Source organism: Anoplophora glabripennis, unplaced genomic scaffold (genome assembly GCF_000390285.2).
Source record: "Anoplophora glabripennis isolate ALB-LARVAE unplaced genomic scaffold, Agla_2.0 scaffold184, whole genome shotgun sequence".
Classification (NCBI taxonomy): domain Eukaryota; kingdom Metazoa; phylum Arthropoda; class Insecta; order Coleoptera; family Cerambycidae; genus Anoplophora; species Anoplophora glabripennis.
The window spans coordinates 334,080-358,139 of record NW_019416285.1 but is presented as its reverse complement, the minus strand read 5'-3'; the positions used below and the strand labels follow the sequence as shown (position 1 = coordinate 358,139).

The 24,060-nt window shown below is 35.6% G+C and overlaps 1 protein-coding gene across 1 annotated transcript in view; it reads right to left on the bottom strand.

Moving 5' to 3' along the window:
- Positions 1-24,060, bottom strand: part of LOC108910107 (supervillin) — a 78,738-nt gene that overhangs the window by 10,309 nt on the left and 44,369 nt on the right. The window contains exons 6-10 of the mRNA XM_023457424.1: positions 23,277-23,529; positions 23,003-23,129; positions 22,575-22,718; positions 21,922-22,119; positions 16,759-17,164 (exon numbers count right to left, since the gene is read on the bottom strand). Coding sequence (XP_023313192.1) covers positions 16,759-17,164; positions 21,922-22,119; positions 22,575-22,718; positions 23,003-23,129; positions 23,277-23,529 — 1,128 coding nt within the window. The remainder of the gene's footprint in view (positions 1-16,758; positions 17,165-21,921; positions 22,120-22,574; positions 22,719-23,002; positions 23,130-23,276; positions 23,530-24,060) is intronic.

Genomic DNA, 24,060 nt, shown 5'->3' with positions numbered 1-24,060 from the left:
TGCGATTTAATTACCGTAAATACTTAATTAATAATCGGTAATTAACCTTGACACCTATTGCGGTCAATGATGACCTTCGTGACCTAGGATCAGATAGTTTTTTAATTGTGTTGCAGCTGCTGTCTATTAAAACAAGTATTTACATGTAAAAAATCCAACTCATTAGATTTTTTTATCTGTCTGATGGTGCATCAAATGTTTGCCAAGGTGTGCGTAGGATTGACTGATGGTTCTTTGAGTTTGAAGGACTTTCGCGTCATTTTGAGAAAACTAGATGTTACATTTTTTGCGTAATTAATTACAATACGTAAAATACAGGGTGTTACAGAAATAACTGTGTCTTCAAAAGGGTGATAGAACAAACTGTTTTCAGCAAAAAGTTTCATATGAACTTGGTTGTAGCTTTTCTTCGTCGTTGATACAAGGCGTTGAAATTTGTATAAAAATATAACGTTTTCTGAAATAGCTCTGATGATGTTTGCTGTAGAGCGGTGAAAGTTAGACCATTGATTTATCTAAGTAGAAGTAAAGTCGATTTACAAATATATCAGCCAGTGACGGAAATACATTGTTATGTCAAACGTTCAAAAAATCATTGACTTAAAAATTATTATGTATTTTCCGATAGAAAATTCCAAATTCTAGGCCAATGACTTTTTGAACTTTCGACATATTTAATATGGGATATTTTTAATAATTTCAACACCCTGTATCTCAAAAACAAAGCGAACTAGGACCCACGGTTATAAGAAACTTTTTGTTTAAAACACTTACTTTAGACAGACCCTGTATATTATATTAAAAATTCAGCAATGATTTGGAGATATAAAAGTCAGAGTTCTTCGTCAATTGATCGATAGCGCATTTAAATAAGTTAAAAATCCACAAGATTCACTAGATAATAAATCAAAATCATTCCACAGAATTTTCCGTTTAATACAATTATCTTATTTAACTACATTTAACTTTTTAACTAATGCAAAAGCAACAAAATTACTTCGTCATCACGTTGACAGCAAATATGCCAGATCCGCAAATTTGAAAACAGGAAACGGATGATATTTTTGATTTTGTAAATTCCTTTCTGTGTACGATTGTAGCGCTAAATTAACATGAATAGTTTTTATAAAGTACCTAAATGAAACTTGAATTAATATAGGCATGTTACAAAATTGCAGAATTTTCAATTTCCAATCAGCAAATCTATATCAATTAGTTTTAGTTTATTATCTACGACCTTAATACTTTTTAAATAACTATTGAACTACAGCACAGCTGACAGCATGTAAAATATATTAAAAATCAATCAATTAAAAATAAATCCCATCGAAACGTCAAAAAATGCGGCTACATACCCTACACATGTGAGAGTTAAACGAATGTCTTTTTCCACGGCAGCAAAAAAAGGAACCGGATCAGAACGGAACCCCTACGAATGAATGGACGCCTGGAGGAAGGGTCGGCGATTCACATTTCGATCCTACCCGCTTCTCGGCCTGTGCACCAGGTACGACTCGCAGCTGCCGACGCGTACGCGCACCAACTAACAACAACAAAACAAAACGGAATCGAGGAGCGAAGACCACTCTTGCTTTGCTCCGGCCCCCCGGCCTTGCTTACTCCGGTTGAGCGCGGACTGGCGCGGTCTGAACATCGCACGCAGAAATCAGACCGTCGCGTCGGAGGCGGGCGCTCTGGGGCCCTGTGCCTTACGGACAGGGCCGGCCTCGAAGGGATCCGGCCCTGAAGGGGCAGCTATCGATTGAATTTCCCGTGATTTTCGCAAAATTAACGCACCACCAAAAACGGGCCGCAATTTCCCTAATGTAAAATTATCAAGCAAGACAATTAATACAATTGTTCAGAATATTTTGTCTTTTCCTAACCTCTCAAAAAGACCCTGCAGGTCGGTCTGATGACATCAAGCCCAATCGTAAACAAATACGATTTTATAAGAATTTCTGTAAGCCACATTATCAAAAACAGAAGCAAGTACAACTTGAATATAAAAAATATAAGTAACACACTAGTATAGTTGTTACGATATCAATTGGAACCTGTGAATCTTAAAAGAACAGGACCGTCTGCACTTCTCTTGAAATTTCTTCTTATGCTTTAGCCATGATGTGTCTCCGCGTGTATTGGTAGACCAGTCCGCCTGATGTAGAATCGACGGTGGCACGTTGGTCGTCAAAGCAAACCTGTATTGGTCCACTAGGTCGTAAATAATTTTNGGTCTGAACATCGCACGCAGAAATCAGACCGTCGCGTCGGAGGCGGGCGCTCTGGGGCCCTGTGCCTTACGGACAGGGCCGGCCTCGAAGGGATCCGGCCCTGAAGGGGCAGCTATCGATTGAATTTCCCGTGATTTTCGCAAAATTAACGCACCACCAAAAACGGGCCGCAATTTCCCTAATGTAAAATTATCAAGCAAGGGGACTAAACAATTAATACAACTGTTCAGAATATTTTGTCATTTTCTAACCTCACAAAAAGACCCTGTAGGTCGTTCTGATGACATCAGGCCCAATCGTAAAAAATTACGATTTTATAAGAATTTCTGTAACCTACAATTTCAAAAACAGAAGCAAGTACAACTTGAATATAAAAAATATAGGATATAAGTAACACACTAGTATAGTTTTACTATATCAATAATTGGAACCTGTGAATCTTAAAGCACAGGTCCGTCTGCACTTCTCTTGAAATTTATACTCGAATAGCCATTGGGCGAGTCCGGTATTGGTAGACCAGCCCGCCTGATGTAGAATCGACGGCGGCACACTAGTCGTCAAAGCAAACCTGTATTGGTCCACTAGGTCGTAAATAATTTTTTGCATGGCATTCTATAATTAGTTTGGCATTGAACGCTATTCACTTCGCTTCGTGAGTGCAGTGCTTGGCGTTGTTGTTTGTTGGTATAATACGTATTATTAGTTATTAGTTAATATTATTATTTGTTCATATCGTAACCAGTAAAGGGTAATAGTTATAAAATGAAATTAGGAAACGGATTAGCGAATTAACTAAGATATCAATTATTTACAAAAAATTAGATAATATCGTCAACTAAATAGGAATATAGCTCGGAATATAGAAGGGCAACATTTTTCTGGGCGCCTATGGATACCGTAGAGTTTATGAGTTAAATGTTTTTATGCGGTTCCAACTGACATAGTAACGACTATAACAGTAACTTGACGTGAAAAAAAACAAACATTAGACAAAATTTAATAATTAAATGAGTTGTTTAAATTTTGGCATTTGTTGCTGGGCCACCTGGGCAACAATGAAGAACCCGTAGATAAAAAGTATGGGATCTAACACCAAGGTACTACTTCTGGCAACATCGCTGAAGACTATACCCAACACGTGGACTGCAGTATGAGAAAATTCGATTCGGACTGTTTCGGTCCGATGCACACGCCAAACGACCGGATAAGTTGAGCGCAGGATTCGGAAAATAATAATCAATAGGACTGCCGACGGGAAACACCATGAATCACGTGCGTGTTTTTCGGAGCATTTCAAACGTGCATATTGTTTCGATATCGATCAAACTGATCCGTTAAATTGGTCTAATGAGGTCAGGGGAGCAAGTAGCTGTGTGTGTGTTGGTTTCGTTTTTATTTGTTCGGCGACTGTCCTTGTATGTATGCTTAGGTGCCGTACAGTGAAAAAGTTGTGACTTTCTAATCGGATGGATTTTTATGAGCCGCATCCAAATCACCAAGCGAAATTAAGACGTTTAACTGTCGATTGTATTTTGTTTATAAATTCTTAAATACAAGCGAAAGTAGTTAAATAACAGGAATTGTTACGAAAGTGCGTGGAGAAATTGTTTATGCTTTTTCATATAGTCCTTTCCGCAAACTTGTGAATATATTTTTTTAATTTTGGTGCAGCTTTTCACCAATTTGTCACCTTGAACTTCTGATCCTGCATATATTTGAAAGACCCAAGATCAAGGAGTTAACAGCGGAGTGCCACAAGGGTCGGTTTTAGGTCCTTTATTTTTCACGATTTATACCTGAAAAGTTGTATCTCACTGCAAATCACACTTTTACGCTGATGACACGACTATACTATTCTAATCAGAGAATAATATTGGTTTGAGTTTCAATTAAACTTTGTCTGTCTAAAATAACACAAGTGACGTCGATGGAAAGGAAAAGTTCAATTTAACGGCAGTTTCTTCGACCCTGATCGACAATATCCCTGCAACTGTAAACAAAACATTTTTATACTCATTCAGACGCCTTGTTCCGCGTAATTTCTGTAATAGCTCCGCTGGCATTTACGTAATGTCATAAATATTTATAATTGCAGGCTGCATATTACTTCCATATTCATGCTTTCACTAATCCCCTTTGACTAGCTACCGATGAGAGTAAGTCTAACACCAATAGGATTTTGTCTCATGAATAACCCCGAACGATTTCGCTTCGAAAGGGATTTTCCGAGGTTTTCCCTATGCAGCAGGCAGTTTACGTCAGTCAATTTTTCATTCCTACGGACAGCCTCATTAGAGAACGTCATTTTTAGATTAAGGATGGATTGGATAGAATTCTACTTACTACCAAAAACCTATGAGAAACCGATGTTGTCATTCAAATTAGGATGAGTAAATCAGACATCAATTACTGTAATTCAGAAAGTTTCAATTTCACATTTAAGACGTTGTTCTTGTTGATAAACGATGAACTGGAAATTGTGACTACAGACTGATTATTATCAATAATATAAAAAAGTGTTTTAAATAAAAAATGCAATCAATTTCTCCATGACTATTTAGAATACCCCTCCGATATGTCGTTGGTTTGCCTTTTTTGTTGTGTCAAGGATCATTGTACCGATACAAATGATATGAAAAAACTCTTTCAATTACGCTTCGGTGACACCTTATTTAGAAAGTAGAACATTTAGGTCAGGCTTTTATGTGAGCGCGTATAGAGGAAGCAATAAAAATGTGATGAAGGCAAAAAAACGAGAGCTGTGTCACCTGCTGTTTACTACGACTAGGAATATTCACACCAATATTACATGTCAACCATTGTTGCGTTATCTTTATTAACAAAACATGTCGATTTGATTTTTATAATATAAATTCACAGAAACACCTACATCAGTTTTTTTAATTTTCTTTCTGTTCGTATCCACAAAATATAGCTTTATGAACGTTATTGCTAACTGAAATTGCCCATTGTTGTGGTTATATGCTAGGAAAATAAACTAGAATCAAAAGAATGCCAGCCTCACCGTTTCCAGATCTAAATTGATAAGTTCAAACGCTATCATAAGCGATATCAATAAAAAAACACTAATCAGCTAGAGCAAGACTAACGAAATCATGATATATTGGCATGCGTGGTTTTTCTAATAATCCAGAACTGTTGTGCTCTAAACATCCTGACATCATTAAATTTAATTATGCATAAAATGTATGTTTTCTCAAACTTCAAAATTGACACAACATTTGAGGTTACGTTCACTTCAAACTACAAATTTATACTTTAAACACGATTCTTACTCCAGTCGGGTTAGACAAAAAAAGGGCTTAACCGGGAAAAAAATAGGGATCACAATTTTATTGTTCTAATCTTTAGGGCGGGTCAATAGTAGTGTAAATTCAGAATCGCGACTGAATTCCACCCCTGCGTCAGCCGCCATCTTGAATTTAAGGAAAAATCATTTTTGCTCAATATCTCAGCCATTTTCAACTTTACAACAAAAATGGAAGAATGGTTGTTGCAAATGCGATTTCCTACAACTTCTTTTATTACAAATTTTATCGTGCGATCGATATTTCTCAAGTTAAGGGGGAAAATAGTGACAAAGTATAATTATTGAATTATCTCGTTTGTTATTGACTTTACGACATAAATGTACATAAACAAAGTTGGAAAGAATTATATTTTCTACAATTTTGATCTCTTTGATTTTTTCGCTACTACCAACATTTAAGGTCCTACGCTTGCGGAGACGTCAGGCCTATGGAATGTTGATCCCTTGAGTTTAGTTAGGCTTGCCATAGGCGTAGGACCTTAAATTTTGGTAGTAGCGAAAAAATCAAAGAGATCAAAATTGTAGAAAATATAATTCTTTCCAACTTTGTTTATGTACATTTATGTCGTAAAGTCAATAACAAACGAGATAATTCAATAATTATACTTTGTCACTATTTTCCCCCTTAACTTGAAAAATATCGATCGCACGATAAAATTTGTAATAAAAGAAGTTGTAGGAAATCGCATTTGCAACAACTTAAGTCCTTACCATTTTTGTTGTAAAGTTGAAAATGGCCGAGATATTGAGCAAAAACGATTTTTCCTTAAATTCAAGATGGCGGCTGACGCATGGGTGGAATTCAGTCGCGATTCTGAATTTACACTACTATTGACCCCTCCTAAAGGTTAGAACAATAAAATTGTGGTCCCTAATTTTTTCCCGGTTAAATGACAACCCGACTGGGCTGTCTTATTATATGTAAATGTGGAAATTGTAGGTTTATATATCAAAATAGTATAAATTTGACGTTTGGGCTGGTCTCAGGTGACGTCATGCGCAGAGAGGACGATACTGGACCGGCTGACGAGCACAGCTTATTACGGTATGAAAACTTTTACAAAAAATGAAATTTTGAAACTACAATATCGAAAGTTTTGATAATATGACTAGATTAATGTGAATTGTTCTTTTATCTAATATATTCCAGTAAACGTTTCTTCTTAAAAAATGGGTTTTCAAGTGATTGTAATATGTAATAATAATGTAAATGCTAATTGCGCAATCAACTGGTACATGGTACCATATGGAAATTATTAATTCCTATAAATACGCGTTTTTAATGGTGTCCTATTTTTTTGACGTCACCCGGTGTTTGCTTTATTATTATTTATATAGTAACACACAGAAATATGATGATATCAATAAAAATAATCTGTAGGATTTGCGTCGATACTAGTTTGAATCAATTAACTATTACGTCATTGCATTTTATATTAAATACATTATTATACACGGTGTTTTAAATGAGGCCCAAATATTGCTGGGATATAATTTGTGTTAGTTCGTTGCAAAACATAATAAAACTCTTCATACATCATTCACTTTTCTAAACTTTCCAAATGCGTCGAAGATAACTACGTCTTGGCTCCTGGTGTATCCCTCTTCCAATTCGTTGGCACAGAAATCGTCGGTTCTCAAGGATTTTTTCGGATTCATAATCGGCGAGACCACGACGACATTGCGTCACGATTTTGCCATTTCAACAATGATCCCTTATGTGAGTAATCCTTGAATAATGGATAAATACAAGTGAATTTATGGTCGTGCAAGGGCTCAGTGAAGTACGCGGATACGGCCAGTGTCAAGTATTTGATAAAAGAATTATTGTTGCCCATGTTGTATATTCTTATCTTCAAGAGGTTTGTCATCGCACAGTTTTCTGGTCCTTTTCGGTGTCCCTCAGGGACCAGTCTTGGGCCCACCGTTGTTCGATATTTTTATTAATAACCTTGCTGGCTGTTTAAATGTATCTCACCTTTTATATGCCAGTGATATAAACATTTATTTAAAGGTAAAAATCTTTCAGGACCGCGTTGATCTCCAGGAAATGGAATTTTAAATGTTAAAAAATGCAACACGTTAACTTTCGGAAAATGGTAGATTTTCAATACAGTAACGTATTTCTTCATAAGCCAGATTTTATTAAGGATTTACGTGTTCTTCTTTATATTATCTTTGTAGAGTTAGCTCTTCCCTGCTGTCTAGTTGGGTTATTCTCGTTAAGTAGGTGTACTTTTAAAGAAATAAGAGAAAACCCGTTGATCGCCATGTTGTTGCCATTTTTGTTATATATTTTGTTACTCGTTGTGGCTTTTTAGGCACGCCACTGGCTTACTTCTCCTTGCCTTGATGCAACACTCCCGGAGATGCGTCTTCAGAGCGCATTAGAAATTCTCGTTTATCCGAGATGACTGATTAGGCAACAAATGCAGCACGTTATATATATTATATTGCATTATATACCCGAAGGGCTCCGCTCGAGTCCGCTTTGTTCCATTCACGAACTAGTTTGTGCGCAGATGTGTTATATATACTGCAATTTCTAAGCCTTTGCAGAAATAATAATAAAACATCCCGCATCAAAAGTTAAATTACGGAGCGCTTGATTCATAAATGAAATACGGGATGCCAGAAAAAAACACAAAGATTTATTATGATCATTAGTTGTTTTAATTTCTCTCCTATGCCCTGTATATTTTCGATTTATTAAAATATACCTCCTTGGAGTTGCGCCAAACGCTATTAATACATTTAACGGTCCCGTCAATTATTAATTTATAGACTATTTGCCGATGTCAATTTGTAGTCTGAAAAATTTGTTACAAGGTCCGTAACCGCGCGGTCCCTTTTTTAATAGGAACGAGCGGTACTCCTAATTGCGGATTTATGTTAATTTTTACGGCGTTTTATGAAATCCGCTCGACATTACGCAGACACCGGTTACGGTACGCTGGGCAGGATTACCAACTAATGATGTTGCTGTTACTCACGTTTGCACGATTGTGTTATTAACTTGTTTGTTTCTGTAATTCAGTAGCTCGGCATTTTAAATAGACTGCGTTCGAGTCCGGTTATAAGCAAGTTTTCAGAGTTCCTGACTCTCTCCCACCGGGATAGCAGTACTCACTTCTTGAATAGTCTTAAAATCACGAGATGTTAAATAAATTTTTTGAATTTATTTAATAAAGCGGTAAAATGATTCTAAAAGTACTTTTTTTTTAGAAATACTCCAGAGTACCACATAAAATGGTATTATTTACAAATCTGTCAAATTTAAAGGCCAGTTTCCTTAAACAATTTTTTTTTTGCGATAAGCAAGTGCACCAAGGAAGCAATTATGACTTCGCGTTTATCTCCAGTTAAAGACGTTGGGCCCTGTTACAAAATAATCGGTCTCGATAATGAAAACGGCACCTGAAACCTTCTCGAACGCACTTAATATAACCGTTGCGGAATTTTCATATCTCCTACGCCGATATCAGGCCATTTGTTAATAAGGAATTCTTACGATTAAAACGTCAACGGAATAAATAACGCATAAATCAGACCCTCTATCTGTGGAAAAATTAAAATGTATTAGAGTTCAATAAACGACACATCCTCTGAGGCAGTGACATTCAATCTAATCTGTACTAAGGAGGCCCAAAAATGAGTAGTGCAGCTGTTTATATATTTTTTATATATATATTATATATCATTAGAGGGAAGTTACGCAGGTACATTTGATGCATTTCAAAGCTGTTTTGATGCATGGCGATGGTTTTGAAATTATTTCTATGTATTCCAAATGTTACAAATTTGTTGTCATTTAAATTTAGCGTTCTGACTCTCTCAAAACTTCGAAATACCCCAAAGTCAAAGTTGAAATGCCTTGAAAGCTTCAAAATACTTGACGTTTTGTTTGGCTTTAGATTTTTCTTAAACTAGGCACATAATATTAATTGCACACATACATTTTTTATCTCTTAAGTCGTTTTACCCAATAGGGGACACACTATGTAAGTCAAACTATTGTTCGAAATTACTTGTTTTTAAACTGTTTGTATAGTTGTTACATTATCAATTGGAATCTAAAAGCACAGGACCGTCTGCACTTCTCTTGAAATTTCTTCCTATGCTTTAGCCATGATGTGTCTCGTAATTTATACTCGAATAGTCATTGAGCGAATTCGGTATTGGTAGACCAGTCCGCCTGATGTGGAATCGACGGCGGCGCGCTGGTCGTCAAAGTAAACCTGTATTGGTCCACTAGATCGTAAATAATTTTTTGCATGGTATTCTATAATTAGTTTGGTGTCAAACGCGGTTCACTTGGCTTTGTCAGTGCCTTGGAGAGCAGTGCTTGGCGTGGTATATTTATTGTTGGTATAATACGTATTATTAATTATTAGTTTATGTTAATATTTGTTTGTATCGTAACCAGTAAAGGGTAATAGTTATTAAAATCAAACTCGATGATGACGTGACTTCTGATGTACATCCTTCATCCACCCTTTTTGACGATGCATTTAAATACGTGCTCTATTTATTTCAATCGGACACTTCGTGCGAATCTGTACGAATTCGAATCCAGTGTAACCGTAGTCTTAGGCATAGAAACTATTCTTATACATTATCACATCTCTCGCTATCTTCTGGTTGGAAACTTCTGCACTATAAACCATAGTTGTTTGTTTTAATTTGCATCCGTTCAAAACGTTTTTATAGCCAGACGATCGACCGATATACACAAACCGATACCGAGCGCACAAAACCCATAAACTGCTACCAGTGATACCGTAATTGATCTACGTGGGAGTGCTCGTAGAGAAAAAATCGAATTAATTACGAGGAAGAAGAGGCGTAAAGACGTACAAGCTCGGGTCTCGCAGGACTAATAACAGTTTAATTAACACAATAATTGTATAACATTTTTATCAAACGATTTAATTACACCAGCCTCGTCGTCGTTACGACCGTAAATTTATTATCAAGTTCAGACACATCAGGAAGATGTAGAAGATGTAATTAGTATATACAGGGTCGGAAAGTCCCCATGGTTCATCGGCCGTTACGTGGGAGCGATAAAGAAAGCTATACAGATCCGTGCGATAGAGAAAGATGGCTATAATGAAGGCGTCTAATAGTCACCGCCCATTTCGCCCTTCCACAAATAAGATCCACTTCTTATTTCCTTCCACAAATAAGAAGTGGATCTTATTTGTGGAAGGGCGAAATGGGCGGTGACTATTAGACGCTTTCATTATAGCCATCTTTCTCTATCGCACAGATTTCTATGACTTACTTTATCGCTCTCACGTAACGGTTGATGAACCATGGGGACTTTCCGACCCTGTAGAAGGATATACAGTGTGGACCATTTTGGTGGTGCATGTATTGATATCTTGGAAATTATAAGAGATAGGAAACAGTTAAATGGGGAAAGTTTTAAACAGGTCTATTGCTAACTTAATGGCGCTACGGGTCGGTTCTAGCTCTTCAGGTTTTTCAGTTATTTTGAAAAGTAAATTTGGTGTTTTCGAAAATCGTCTGTAACTTTTTTTATTTAGAGGAATTTTTAAAATAAATCTTACATCTGTGTTAAGGGATTTCACTGTATATTTATATTTTCATAGCGACGTTTCGGTTGCGAGAAACCATCATCAACTTTCCACACTCAATTTAAGATTATTCTATAATAGTTTCGAAAATTATGCGGTGTTGCCAGATTTATTAAAAATATTAAAATATCGATTTTTGAGACTGTTTTTGAATTTTTTACTTACAAGAAAAAGAAAGTTGTATGTTGGAACTGCAATTTTTTATCAACCTTTCTAATAACTCTGTACGTAATCGTTAACTTGAACCGCCTAAAATCAATAAATATCCGATGTGGAATAGCACTGAAACACTATTTACTTACAAACACATTTTTATTTGGTAACTACGACGCAACTGCTGAGTACCCAATTATTTTTTAGCCTTGACAACGGATACACCTCCTTTGTTAACAAATAAATATCTCGTAATAACAATCCATAACGCTAATAACGATGATTTTCTTCCCTCACGACGGGCATATCTGAGATCGCCTTTAAAACGGATAACGTAATGGCTATTACAAAATGAATATTTTCCGTCGGCACACCTGTCGGTTGGGTGTCACGTTGTTTTTTTTTATTTCGCTTTTACTCGACGAGTTATTCAGCCATCAAGGCCTCCCGCGTTAGATTGTCCGTCAGTAACTCAACCTCGCCTCTGAAATTTTTCATTGAATGGTTGTCAGTTGAGTAATCGTTTTCATAATACAAGACATGGAAACACTGAATGCCGATTAATAACGGGAGGTGTGGAAGGGGAAAAAAAAAGGCGAAAAAGTCAATCGTTGGACACTGGAAAGACAACATCGAAATGAGAAACATCGAAGAGCTCTCCATTTTAATTCTTTGATATCTCCTATTACTGCATTACTATATTTTTGAGTATAAATTTTACCTAACGATACCGTGGATAATTTTAATTTCTCTTGAAGTCATGTCCGCCAAATCATCAAAATTATCATAAAGGCAATCGATCCAGAAACCATCAAACCACCACTGAATACGGTTTACGTTAAATCAAAAGGCAGCGTTTAGCAATCGAAAACAGTTGCAACAAGACGACAACCTGTGTTATCTCACCACATTTGCATTGTACCAAACAGGATCGAATTTTTAGACCGCGACCGATTTTCCGTTTAAAAAACGAAATAAAAATATCGCCGAATCTCAAAACACGACTTGCTTTCTAGCGCTCAAAAAACTTAATCAGCGCAAAAACTTTACCGTATAGGCTCCTACCAAACGATTTAATAGGACATTTAATGACGATTTTCCGCTCAATTGGATTGCTGCTTGAAATTATCAGAGCGTGTCGTGTGAACTATGAAAAAAACAAACGAGTGTTTTTTTTGGTAAATTCCGTAGAGCCCGGTTTTTGAACTGCTTTGTGTTACCAAACTGTAGTTTGTTGTGGTACAGTTTTTTTATTGGTTAAACATGTGTCAGTACATCGAGATGTTCAGAAACCGTAACGTATTTCCAATTTTTTTGGTTCGCGGTAAAATAATAAGCTTATATTAATACTTATTACCTATATTGTCCGTACATTTAAGTTTGCAGACAACCGTTTTTCACTTTCAGTTAATTTAATTTAATCGTAAAGCTTGCGTTATGTGTGACAAAAACACTTATTCTGACTTTCCCAATACTGGCAATACTAATAATAGAAATAATGATGAAATCTGATTCGTTGTACGGGTATATACGGCGCCTTAGGATCATCCAAGTTTACTTTGTATACAAGGCCATAAAACTTAACGACATTTTCATAGCAGTTATAGGCTGGTTTTTTCAATGGAAGGCATGGAAAAAGTGGAGAAGATTGCGGTGTTCGGAAGAAATTAACACAAGCAGTGCAGGGACTGGTTCTATACTTATAGAAACTTGCTGTCTCTATAAATCCTTTGAGCAAAAAGAAAAAATAATCGCTCCAATTTCGTTCGGAAATTCAAAGTTGTCATTCAAGCAGAGACGAGCAAAATTCGAAAATTCACTTAACTTTCCGGATATCGAGACGCTACAGCAGCCATATAAGCTGAAGTGGAAAGATTTGAAAATTTCACTATACTTTCGAAATTTCAATGAGTCAAAGCGATTTAGAAACAACATGAAGAATAAAAGAAACATTATTTAACGTTACTAAAGTCAGTTTTCATATCTGACAGCTGAAGATGAGTCGTAATAAACAAAATGTGTTCAATTTACAAGTGGGAACCTCAAAAATTTTCCCCAATAAACCTCTACCACCTAAAGTAGTATGTTGTAGAAGTTAGAGCGAAAGGTCAGGTCACTGTCTAGTGAAATAAATATATCTGTTCTGTCCATAGTTCTAATATACCTATTTGCTAGAGCAGTTTTAAACTGGTCCAAAAATATGGTTAAAAATGTAATGAAGAAATGAACCACCATAAATGTAAAAGATATTCGAACACCTTTGGACACAACTGTTTACTAAACGTAATTATTTATCGATATTGGTGTTTTTAGTCGCCTTCTTGAAAATACCATCTAGGCCCCGCGAATTCAGGCAGAACGGCCCTGTACCTGATCCCAGTTCGACTTTCCAAGGTCAGCCGTAACGAAGTGCATCGCAATCGGTCAGTCTATTTGCCTACCTGTTACTTTCCTTTTGCCAGGCAGCTATCTTAATGGCCATCTCTGTTATAATAAATAGAACGGCCTGCACCTGCAACTTTGTCCGTGTTGGTAATCGCGGATATATTAACAATTATACGCCACCAGCAATGCAGGTAATGCCTCCATTAATAAAGTTTACTTGTAAGGGCGTGTTATCATCTTATAATTGGAGAGCGGGACGTTTCTTGACAGAGTTAGGCGACTGATAGTCGATGGTACTGGATTCTGCCTCTACATCTTTTAAAATATCTCCCTGGGGTGTTTTCGTTTGATCACTGGTGCATGACACCATAAAAGTCGAATTAGATGCAAGGGCCTCCGTATTTGGTACGCACAGACACAAATAGGTCATTTCTGAGTTGCATATACACTTTACAAAATATAAATGGGGTGATTTTTTGTCTTCAGAAAATCGCTCAACTTTCGAATTCAAGCTCCGAAAATGCCAGACGAACGGAACACTAGATTTGAAAATTTCACTATACTTTCGAAATTTCGAGCTAATCAGCCAAAGCGCTTCAGAAACAACACGAGGAAGAGAATAAACATTTAACGTTGTATAAACATTCATTTACTTCAGTTGTCACTCCTGACAGCCGAAGATAAATCGTAATAAGCAAAATGCGTTTTATTTGCTGGAGGAAATCGCGAAAATGTAAACACTTGTTTAAATACCAATAAACCTCTACGACCCGAGTGTAAATAAAGCGAAATGTTGGTGAGTCTGCCATCCGCATATGCAGTTGAAGGAGTTATTTATAAACTTGAGTGGGTAAAGGCCGTTAATTATTTAACACCTCTTCAATACCATATTAATAACAGATATGCGTGCGCGTATTTCTCAATCTGAATAACGCTTACGCTCAAGATAGAGAAAGGATTTAATTTTTATCCAAGGAAATAATTCATTTATTTAACAAGGACGACAATGCGACTAGAAGGAGATACATTGGCGGAAATGAAAATTATTTCTTTTTAAATCCATACGTTATAGCACAACATTTCTTGGAAAAGTTAAAACCAATGGAAGAAGTTGTTCAGTTTTGTGTCGTTTATCTTAATCGATTTTAAATTTCTGTCGAAGAAGTTGTATCGACTTTCGAAAGATTAATGAAAATGAATGAGGTCATTGAAGCTTTTCACCTCCGAATTCTTTGAAACTGAACAGATCGACTTGAAATTTGGCAGATAGTTAGAGAAAAGGTCAATGAACATTAGTGACATAGCCCCGATTGATGCTTCCACCCTGTTGGGTTTGACACCCCTTCTTGGGGGTGGAAATTTTCTTTTTCAAAAATAATAAACGAAAGAATTTTTTCGAAAAATCAATAGTTTTTTAGTTATTCACGATTGAAAACTTGTAGTACTCAAAACAGCCTTCAAAATGAGCACTTATAAAAGTTAATTAGAGCAAAATTGAAGGAGTTATCGTCAAAAACAGATGGGTTGCTCATATTTTTTAAGGAAAAATGAGCAGTAAACGCTGTACCATTTCCATCAGAATTAAAATTAATCCTATACCCTTTAAAATTAGTTTTGTTTTAGTGTTTTTCATACGATCCTGAAGTTAGGCCGGTTTATAATGCGCATTTTTTTTTAATAATATGCGGTAAAAGTTGAAAACGTAATTTTCATTATTCAAAAAAATTGCTCTATTTATATAATAACTGAAACTATGAAAGGTACGTAAAAAATGATAGGAAACAAACATGTAGCTTTTTTCCAACAAATATTTTGCTTTTTTATTCCTATAGCATAAAAAATTAAGGAGATATCGCCGCATGAAGTATTCATTTTAGTGAAACAACGACCTGTCTCGAGCCCTTCGATCTTTTCCCTTTAAAAAACGAAGGACTTAAAAGGTTTTATTTGCAAACGATCTTACAGCTCTTGAAATTATCTTTAAAAAGCTTTTTTGTAGGATACTATAGCTTCAAAATTAACCGGGTTATGGCAAAAAAAACAATGTCATTTTTTTGGAGCAAAATGGGCTTTCTCATTTTTATATATTACATATTATATTATACAAATAAAATAAGTAAAAAGAATTAGTGTGATTATTTATATGCAGTGTAGCAATTTTTTTTATGATTTATTATATTTAAAAATCGATTATAATAAAAATATTTTACATTAATATTGTTAAAAGAGTAGCTTATAAGAGTTGAAAATGGCAAAAGTAAATTTTTTTTTAGCTCAGGGGTGATTTATAAGGGTTGAAAAGTGTTATGAGATACAAATTCTTTCATAGGCAATGAGTGAATTTTTATTTTAAATAATTGCACCGTTAAAGCATTCCAAGCTTTTAAAAAGTAATTTTTTATAATTTTTGTCAATACAGGGGTGGTTTTTAGGGGTTGAAAGGGTATAATTCCTTTATTAGTTATAAGGTAACTTTTATTTTAAATAATTGCACGATTTAATCATTCCAAATCTTTAAAAAGTAATTTTTTATCATTATTTTTTGCATAGGGGTAGTTTTTAAGGGTTAAATAAAGGGTCGAAAAGATCAAATATATCATAAAACATGTTCGAGAACATGGAACATTATTTAATCTTTGTGCTTGAACAAGATTTTTATCAATAAAATGCTTAGAACCTACTTTTTTAATTTTTTTTCAATTAGGGGTAGTTTTTACCCCTAAAAAACAAAAAGCGTCAATCGGGCTTATGTCACTTTTGAACTTGAGCCTAAGATGAGTCTTATTCTAAATTTTTAATGCAAATCCATGCAGTTTCAAAGAATTCGGAGGTTACATCTGATTTTCAGCTTCAATGACTGTATTCACTCCACGGAAGTAGTAAACAAGCACTTGGGATTTAATGCGAAATGCATTAGTCTGGAAATAATGACCAGATGCGTTATTTGACAGTTCCAAAAAATACCACAGTTCGTAAACATACAGGGCTGTCAAAATTTTCCAGTTTAGAAACAGCGCTACTCTAAAAGAACTAAAAAAAAAATCGCACTTACATGACCCGCAGCCTGTTGTCGTTCTTGAAGATGCTCCTGATCTCCCTGCCCCCCGAGGACTCCCCCTCGGAGGTGCTGTCCCCGTTGAACTTCCCATACCTGCCGGTCGTCGCCTTTTCGTCGTCTTCTTCCTTCCTACCGCGCTCCTCCTCTTTGGAGCCGAACTGGGCGTGCGGCGACGCGTCCGAATCGGAATCCGAGTCGTTGCACGAGATGCCCTCGTCGTCTTTGTCGGGCGACACCTCCGTCTTGAGGATGGAGCGCCTGCCGGGCGAAACGTTCACATCACGTCTCTTGAGGGCGGATTTCGGCGCGCCGGAACTGACGACGGTGCGTCGGACGGACGACTCGATGGCTGTCTTCAGGATGCTCTTCCTTTCTGACGATTTGGTGGTTTCGCTGTCGTCTGGAACGTAAAAAAGGTTAATAACTTGTACCACATCGTAAATAATACACTTTATGTTGTATTGTGTGTACGTAGTGGATATATTTGAAGCTTACAACGGTGAAAATTGAAGAACTCGGACAGAATTCACAGAAATTTTGGAAAATTTAGGCCTAATATTAAATATAAAGTTATTCCGCTGTGCAACAGTAGGTACAGAGTCACTTAATACGCAGGTACTCATTTTCTGAACATGTTAAAGGAAAAAAGATCAAAATAAACATAGTAAATTTATTTTGTTCTAAGGTCCGACAGTAAATCGTACATTCCAGGTCCGTACTTTGTTTTCACATGACCTATTGAAAAATATAAATGTATTTGTAGACGCATAATTTTATACAAACAATAACATAACATGCAAAGCAACCCATCATTTTTTGGATAATTAAGAAATTAAGATTAAAATTAGTTGAACTAAAGACTACTTAATACTGACCGCAGAACAAAGGGCAATTGTTAATGGGCGTCTCTGGCACTTTATTCTCCATATTACTCATAGTTCATTTTGGAATTTCAAGTACCTACATTATCCATATACTAAAGTCTAGTAACCAGATCTAAAACTGGTCGTACAGATATTTAATACTAGTTTTTATTGAAATATAAAAAAAAATAAAACCCGGTATTTTGTTTACTTAACTTGAATAAGATCTTTTTTACTCGACAAACAACGAAATTATTTTGTTTATATAATTTTTGGGGGCGGGAATGAAAATTTAACTCCTGAATTCTTGTTAATTTTCTTTTATTCTATCAAACACTATTCCAGTGAGATATTTATTACCCCGCCAATTAAAATATATTCGATTCGGCCCTGATTTTTACGTCATGTACGATTTTCTCACGGACCTTAGCACTAGAAGGAAATTATGTATTCTAAAATTTTAGACTAGCATCGATTCAGTGTTAATGGCGTCCGTGTTCGTAAATAGAAGCTATTAATGTTTCTGAAGTAAATATAAACAAAATTATTATTATTGCATCCCAAGTTCTTATATTTGTAAACATTCTGCACTTCTGCTATCTGCTACTGCAATTTGTATGCACACTGCACACTACTCCACTCTTGACATTTTAAGAAACCCACTGCTTTAAAAATAGCCCACATTGTAGCACATTGCGAATATTATCAATGACTGGCGCCAATCCCTACAAATTAAAAAAAACTCCACCATTCTCCCATACATATCATTCACTACACTGTGCCACTGTCTCGCATCAACACCGACAATCCCATAACCACGCTATATTTACATCTTACACACTTGCCATTCTAGATCCCCGCTTGACACAACGCGAAATCGTCATCGATGGTTGTTTAGGTCTTTTTTGCAAATAAAATTCCACTTGGAAATGTACGAACTTGACTTTCTGCGCTCAATTTTTTTCGCGTGCATGTAAAAATAGATTAATTCGTATTCGTCAAGGGAAAGTTGCTATAGTCTATTTTGAAATGGTATGCGGTAATAAATCAGTCGTCAAACGTATCCATTAGCTGTCTTAAAATTCATTCAGTTTAATCTTTTTAAGATGTAGGCAAATAGAATTTGTAATGAAAAAAATATTTGAAATCAGTTGAGGTATCATTGTGTTAGTGGCAAGATTATTGTAAGGCGAAATAAATTGTGCAAAATGAAACGGTAATTGTTCCAAAATTATTTGCAGGTGGATCAGAAATAGAAATTGACTAATATTGCAAAACCGTAAGAGTAAATTAATTTTATTTTGTATCTAAAATGCAGGCCAATTACCACAAAAATATAAACAAATGGTGTAATGGAGAATGCTAAGACTTATTGAAATCACATCTGGAAGAAAACCGAGAAAATAAATGGCGAAAAAGGATAAGTTGATAAAATGTGTTGTTGATGAAGTGAGAAAAAAATAGATACACTTCCGTTTCCATCCAAAAATTACTAGTGCTGTGATAAAATATACTGTTTGAAATTAGATATAAACCCCATCAATACACGTTTTTCGGAGATTTGGTCGTATAATGAGCTTTACTCCACACCATTTCGAAACAGACTATGAGAGACAAGATACGCCCATGGGACTTTTAAAAACTGAATACCCACTTCTTCCCAAAGATTTCTGTACACTATCACACCACTCCACTTTACCAATTACTTCTTAATCTACTCGGACCGACTGCTCCGTCATATTTTTGACGCCCCGCTTTGAAAAGGTGTCGGAAAGGCGACGCGTTCTGAATTTATTAGCGGGAACAATGCGTTAAAAACGCCATCGAGGGCTGTCGCTTTCCGTTGAGTGATGATGATGAAGACGTGTCGCGCTGTGTAAAATTCCATCTGGTGAAACGGGAGCTGGAATGGGAAGTCATAAAAAGGGCTCATCCGAGGATAAGTGCAGTCAACGGGGGTATTTTTAGCAGTGGCAGCGCCAAGTCGTAGTTGACGAGTGTTCAGCTTAATTAGATATTAATTTTCTTATTCGTTTGGTTACTTTTAAGCGTCGCAGATGCTACAAAATTAAAAAAAAATAGTAACTGTTCCATTTTAAATATACAGTGCGGTAAGAAACATAAAACTAAAATTCTTGCGAGAATGGTTTGGTCAGTTAGACATATTTATGAAAATACAGTCCAGCAAAGTGCTGTTGCTAAAATAAAATTGGAAACATTTTAATAAATCCGAAACAGGGAAATAAAACCTTTAAATCGAATTAGGACATAATTTAGTGGTATTAGCGGGAAAATAAGACAATCAGTACCGCAGATATAGGGGCAGAGGCCATTTTTATAAATAAAAAATTATAATTGGAGGTTTTTTTAAAGCACCTTGCGCGATAATTTTCTAAATAACAGTTTGTTATCTACAAATAAAATTCTTGTAAATTTTTAGTAGGATATGTGGTTTTCGAGACAATCGCAAATTTGGATATATACGAATTAATTAGTAGGCTTTGAATATTGGACGACAAATTGTTTCAAATAGGTGCTGCTTTAATAATGTTTCCGTTTTAAACCCAGATTTAAAAACATTTGCCTCTGCTTGACCCAAACACAAATTTCATGTTGGATAAATCATCGAAAGTCCAGTCATTAATGTTTTTTTATAATAGAACTATAGAAATAGCTTATCTGCCACTTACTTGCAACAATTTATCATCCAATAATGTTCAAAGCCTACTAATTAATTCGTGCACTATATCGTGTTTTTAGGACAGATATATCGAAAATTGTGTTATTTCAACAATTATACTTTCTTAAAAAATTTACGGGTGTTATTTGTTGACAAAGACTGTTATTTCGAAAAATTCAACAGGGTATTAGAAAATCCTTGATTTAGAATTTTCTGACCCCATATCTACGCCACTGATGATCTTTTTTTTTTTGGGAACATTGCTGAATTATGTCCTGATTCGATTTGCACCAGGTCTCCAAACAAGTTTTTATTTTAAGCCGTTTCAAACTTATTAAAAAGTTTCATTTAAAACTTTGCAGGTCCGTACTTCCAAAATTGTATTAGCCACATCGCTAAAAATGGGCCTCAAATTCAAAGTTGATTTTTTCGTGAATAGCTAATCTAATTTTGACAATCTTTCTCCCCAATTTTAGGTTTATTTCTCAGTTACAACGCTAAGACAAAATACAAGAGGGAATGCTAATGACGTCACCTAAATTAGTGTATGTTTAGTTGCTCTGGCGATATTTATTTCGGAAAAAACGTCTCATTTTCTCTTGTATTTGTTCAAAACGAAAGGTTTCTACAATGGAATTAAATAATAAAATTTTTTATAAATTTTCAAAATCAGAATAGCCGTTCGCGACGAAATTAACTTTTGATACTGAGGCACGATATGTGATACGTTCATTAATTATTATGTAAGTATATTTCTATGTAGGCAGCAATTTGAAAACGTGCATATTATACAAGTACGTGTTTGTTGTGTGACTTATGTACAGCGAGCAAAATTGTGTTTTCCGTATGGCATGCAATATTTGTTTCTAGAACACAAACTTGGAAAACGCGGGAAAATTGTGCATTAGTTTACAAGTGCCACTAAATAAAATAAAATAAAAATCGAAAGAAGCTATATCAGTCGCCAAATCAAATGCATTTAATTGTAATTAATTAATGTTCGAAAAGTTACTTGACCTTTTACCTAATGTACTACCATCTAGTATTTGAGAAAAAAAATTCTAAATTCTAACCTGAACTCAACACTTGAATCCTCACTATTTACTATTTCACTACAGTTACTTTTCTAAATTAGTTACATTCTTTTATAGTTATATTAATTTATTTATGACATTTCACCGTTTATACAAAGTAATTTTACAGTACTTAGTAACCTTATTTCAGGCAAAGATGAGGGACAGAAAATTCTTTGGCGCATGACTGTCAGAGATGGAAATGGCGGTTTAAATACGAAATTGTATACAAATAAATGTTTTTTTTAGTTACTTTAAAGTGATGGTGAGGGTTGTGTTGTGTTTAGGTCAGAAATCTGATCTTTTTTCTCGAAAACTAATTTCGATCGCACGAAAATAAGTTCAGGTTCGTATTCAGCGTACGCGTAAATGCTTATGATTTGTAACTGACTTTGTTAACAGGATTGACCTATGACTTTAATAAAAATGTTTGTTTTGATACTTCAATTACCGTTTTTACCTTTTTTTTTCGGTTGTAATGTAAAAAAGTGCATAAGTCGATCCTGCGCTATATATTTTATATACAAAAAAAATAGCACACCTAAAGCCACAGTTGCGTTGAGGAAAAGTTGCCGTGCCGCTGCGGCAGCGTTAGCGGTTGCGGAATCGAGCGAATAGCGATTCGGCGACTTGCGCACGCTCGCCCTAGGCGTGACATTATTTTTGGTTTCGACCACTACGGTATCGAACATTTTTATTCTTTCCACTAAGCTTAGGCTGCAGGGATCTTCTTCGTTTCCTAGGGCAAAACAAGAGGCAAGATAATATCTGGGCCCGGCTGAGCAAAAACTCTGTAATTTGACGTAGAAATGAATTTACACCAAGAATAATTACACAAATAAAAAAAAATAGTTCAGGAAATATTTTTATACAAATGTCGATTACATTTTGCAGTACGTGATAAAACTAATAATAAATTTCGATCATAAATGTGTTCGGTGCATTTTACTGCCATCGATAATACGCTTCTGTGCTGCCAATTTGAATAAAACCTAATAAAAACTAAATTAATTTCAACGCGCATATTATAATTTCACTAATAACCCCACGCGAATTGGTATATCCTATTAAATCCAGACTAATAAATGCATTATAATGTACACCGTGCAATATCGTATATACAAAATTTACACATGCAGATTAATTAAACTATAAGCGTTAACTGTACAGCTCGGTTTTTTTCGGTTTCCTTACCATCCGGATCCTCATCTGAACCCTTGTTGATCCTGGAAGCCTCTTGGACCTCTTCGAAAGTCACTGGCTGAGTTGAAAAACGAGCGGGCAATCTCTCGGTAGTCCCAGTTTTCCTGGTTCTGTATCTTTCAATACCAGCATTACCTAAAAGAATGGAAACTATAAAAATAATTTGATGATATGGTTAAGTTTACCGTTGATCCGCTTCTTCTATGCGATTAAATTTTTTGAGACTGTTATTTCGTTAAAGTAATATTTTAAAGCCTAAAAAGGTCTACAACTGCGGTGAGAACGCAATAAGCGTAAAGAAAGCAATTCATGAAATCGTATAAACTCCGAACTTTACGGCGTCCGGTTTTGCTGGATACCCACGTGCCTTTTTTATATCGGTGTAAGTAAACAAGATCTACGTTACGTGTGTTATTTACCTTTGCCCAATCTCATTTTCTTGGCTTCCTCGGCGATCGCCTTCATCTGCAATTCCAATTTAGAGGGCTCTAGCTTGCCCTTCGATTTAACCGATTCCCGGACGACATCCTGTGCCACATCTTCTTCCTGCGAAAGAAACGGCGTTAAGTGACACTACAAAGAGCAAACTGGGAAGCATCCCTAATAGAAATTGACATAGCACTAAAGACTTGGAAGGATTGGGTTCGAAGGCAACACAATCGTTGTAAACCTTCTTCGGATGACTCGACTTACCTGTTCCAATTCTAAACCGTCTCCAAGAGACTGGAAAGCTGAATCCGAAGACATTTTTCCGTACACGGTGCTGTCAGGACTGGTGGAGTTGTGGAGTGTCGAGGTGAATATGCTGTTCAGATGGCCGTCATTCTCTAACGACGACGTGAAGTCCAGCAACGAATGGATGTCGAAAGAACGTGATGTATGGGAGATGATGCTGTGGCTGCTCTGGTCTTCGGAGAACGTTGGAGGGCTTTTCACCAGATTTAAGCTGAAAAGTTGAGTTTTGACGAGAACTGATGACACAGTCTTTATATTTTATTTTTATTACATAATTGAAGAAGGTTTGCTGAGACATTTCAACTGTTTCATGATATCTACTGGCTTGTTTCGATAAACTAACAATTGTTTTACTTTACATTCATTATTGCATTAGATTATTTAAATAGGTCATAATTTAGGTAACAGCGATGCAATATTTAATAGAGAGTGTAGACAGATTAGGACATTTAGAAATTATTTTCTGTTTACAAAAGTTATTCGTGTAAAAAATGGATGCGCTCTGCCGCACCTAAAGCTAAAAATGATAATAGAATTGCGGTTTCCTAGAAATACTTAAACCGGTAGTACCTTTTCAAAAAAGTACATTATAATAAGTTGGTACCATTTTATTAGAATTAGATTAAATTCTGCTAAAGTCATCTTAAACTATAAGCGTTTCTTATGAAAAGTGTGGGATGCCGAAATCAAAGAATTAAAAAAAAATCCAACCGTTGTTACATTATATTTTTCCATATTGTAA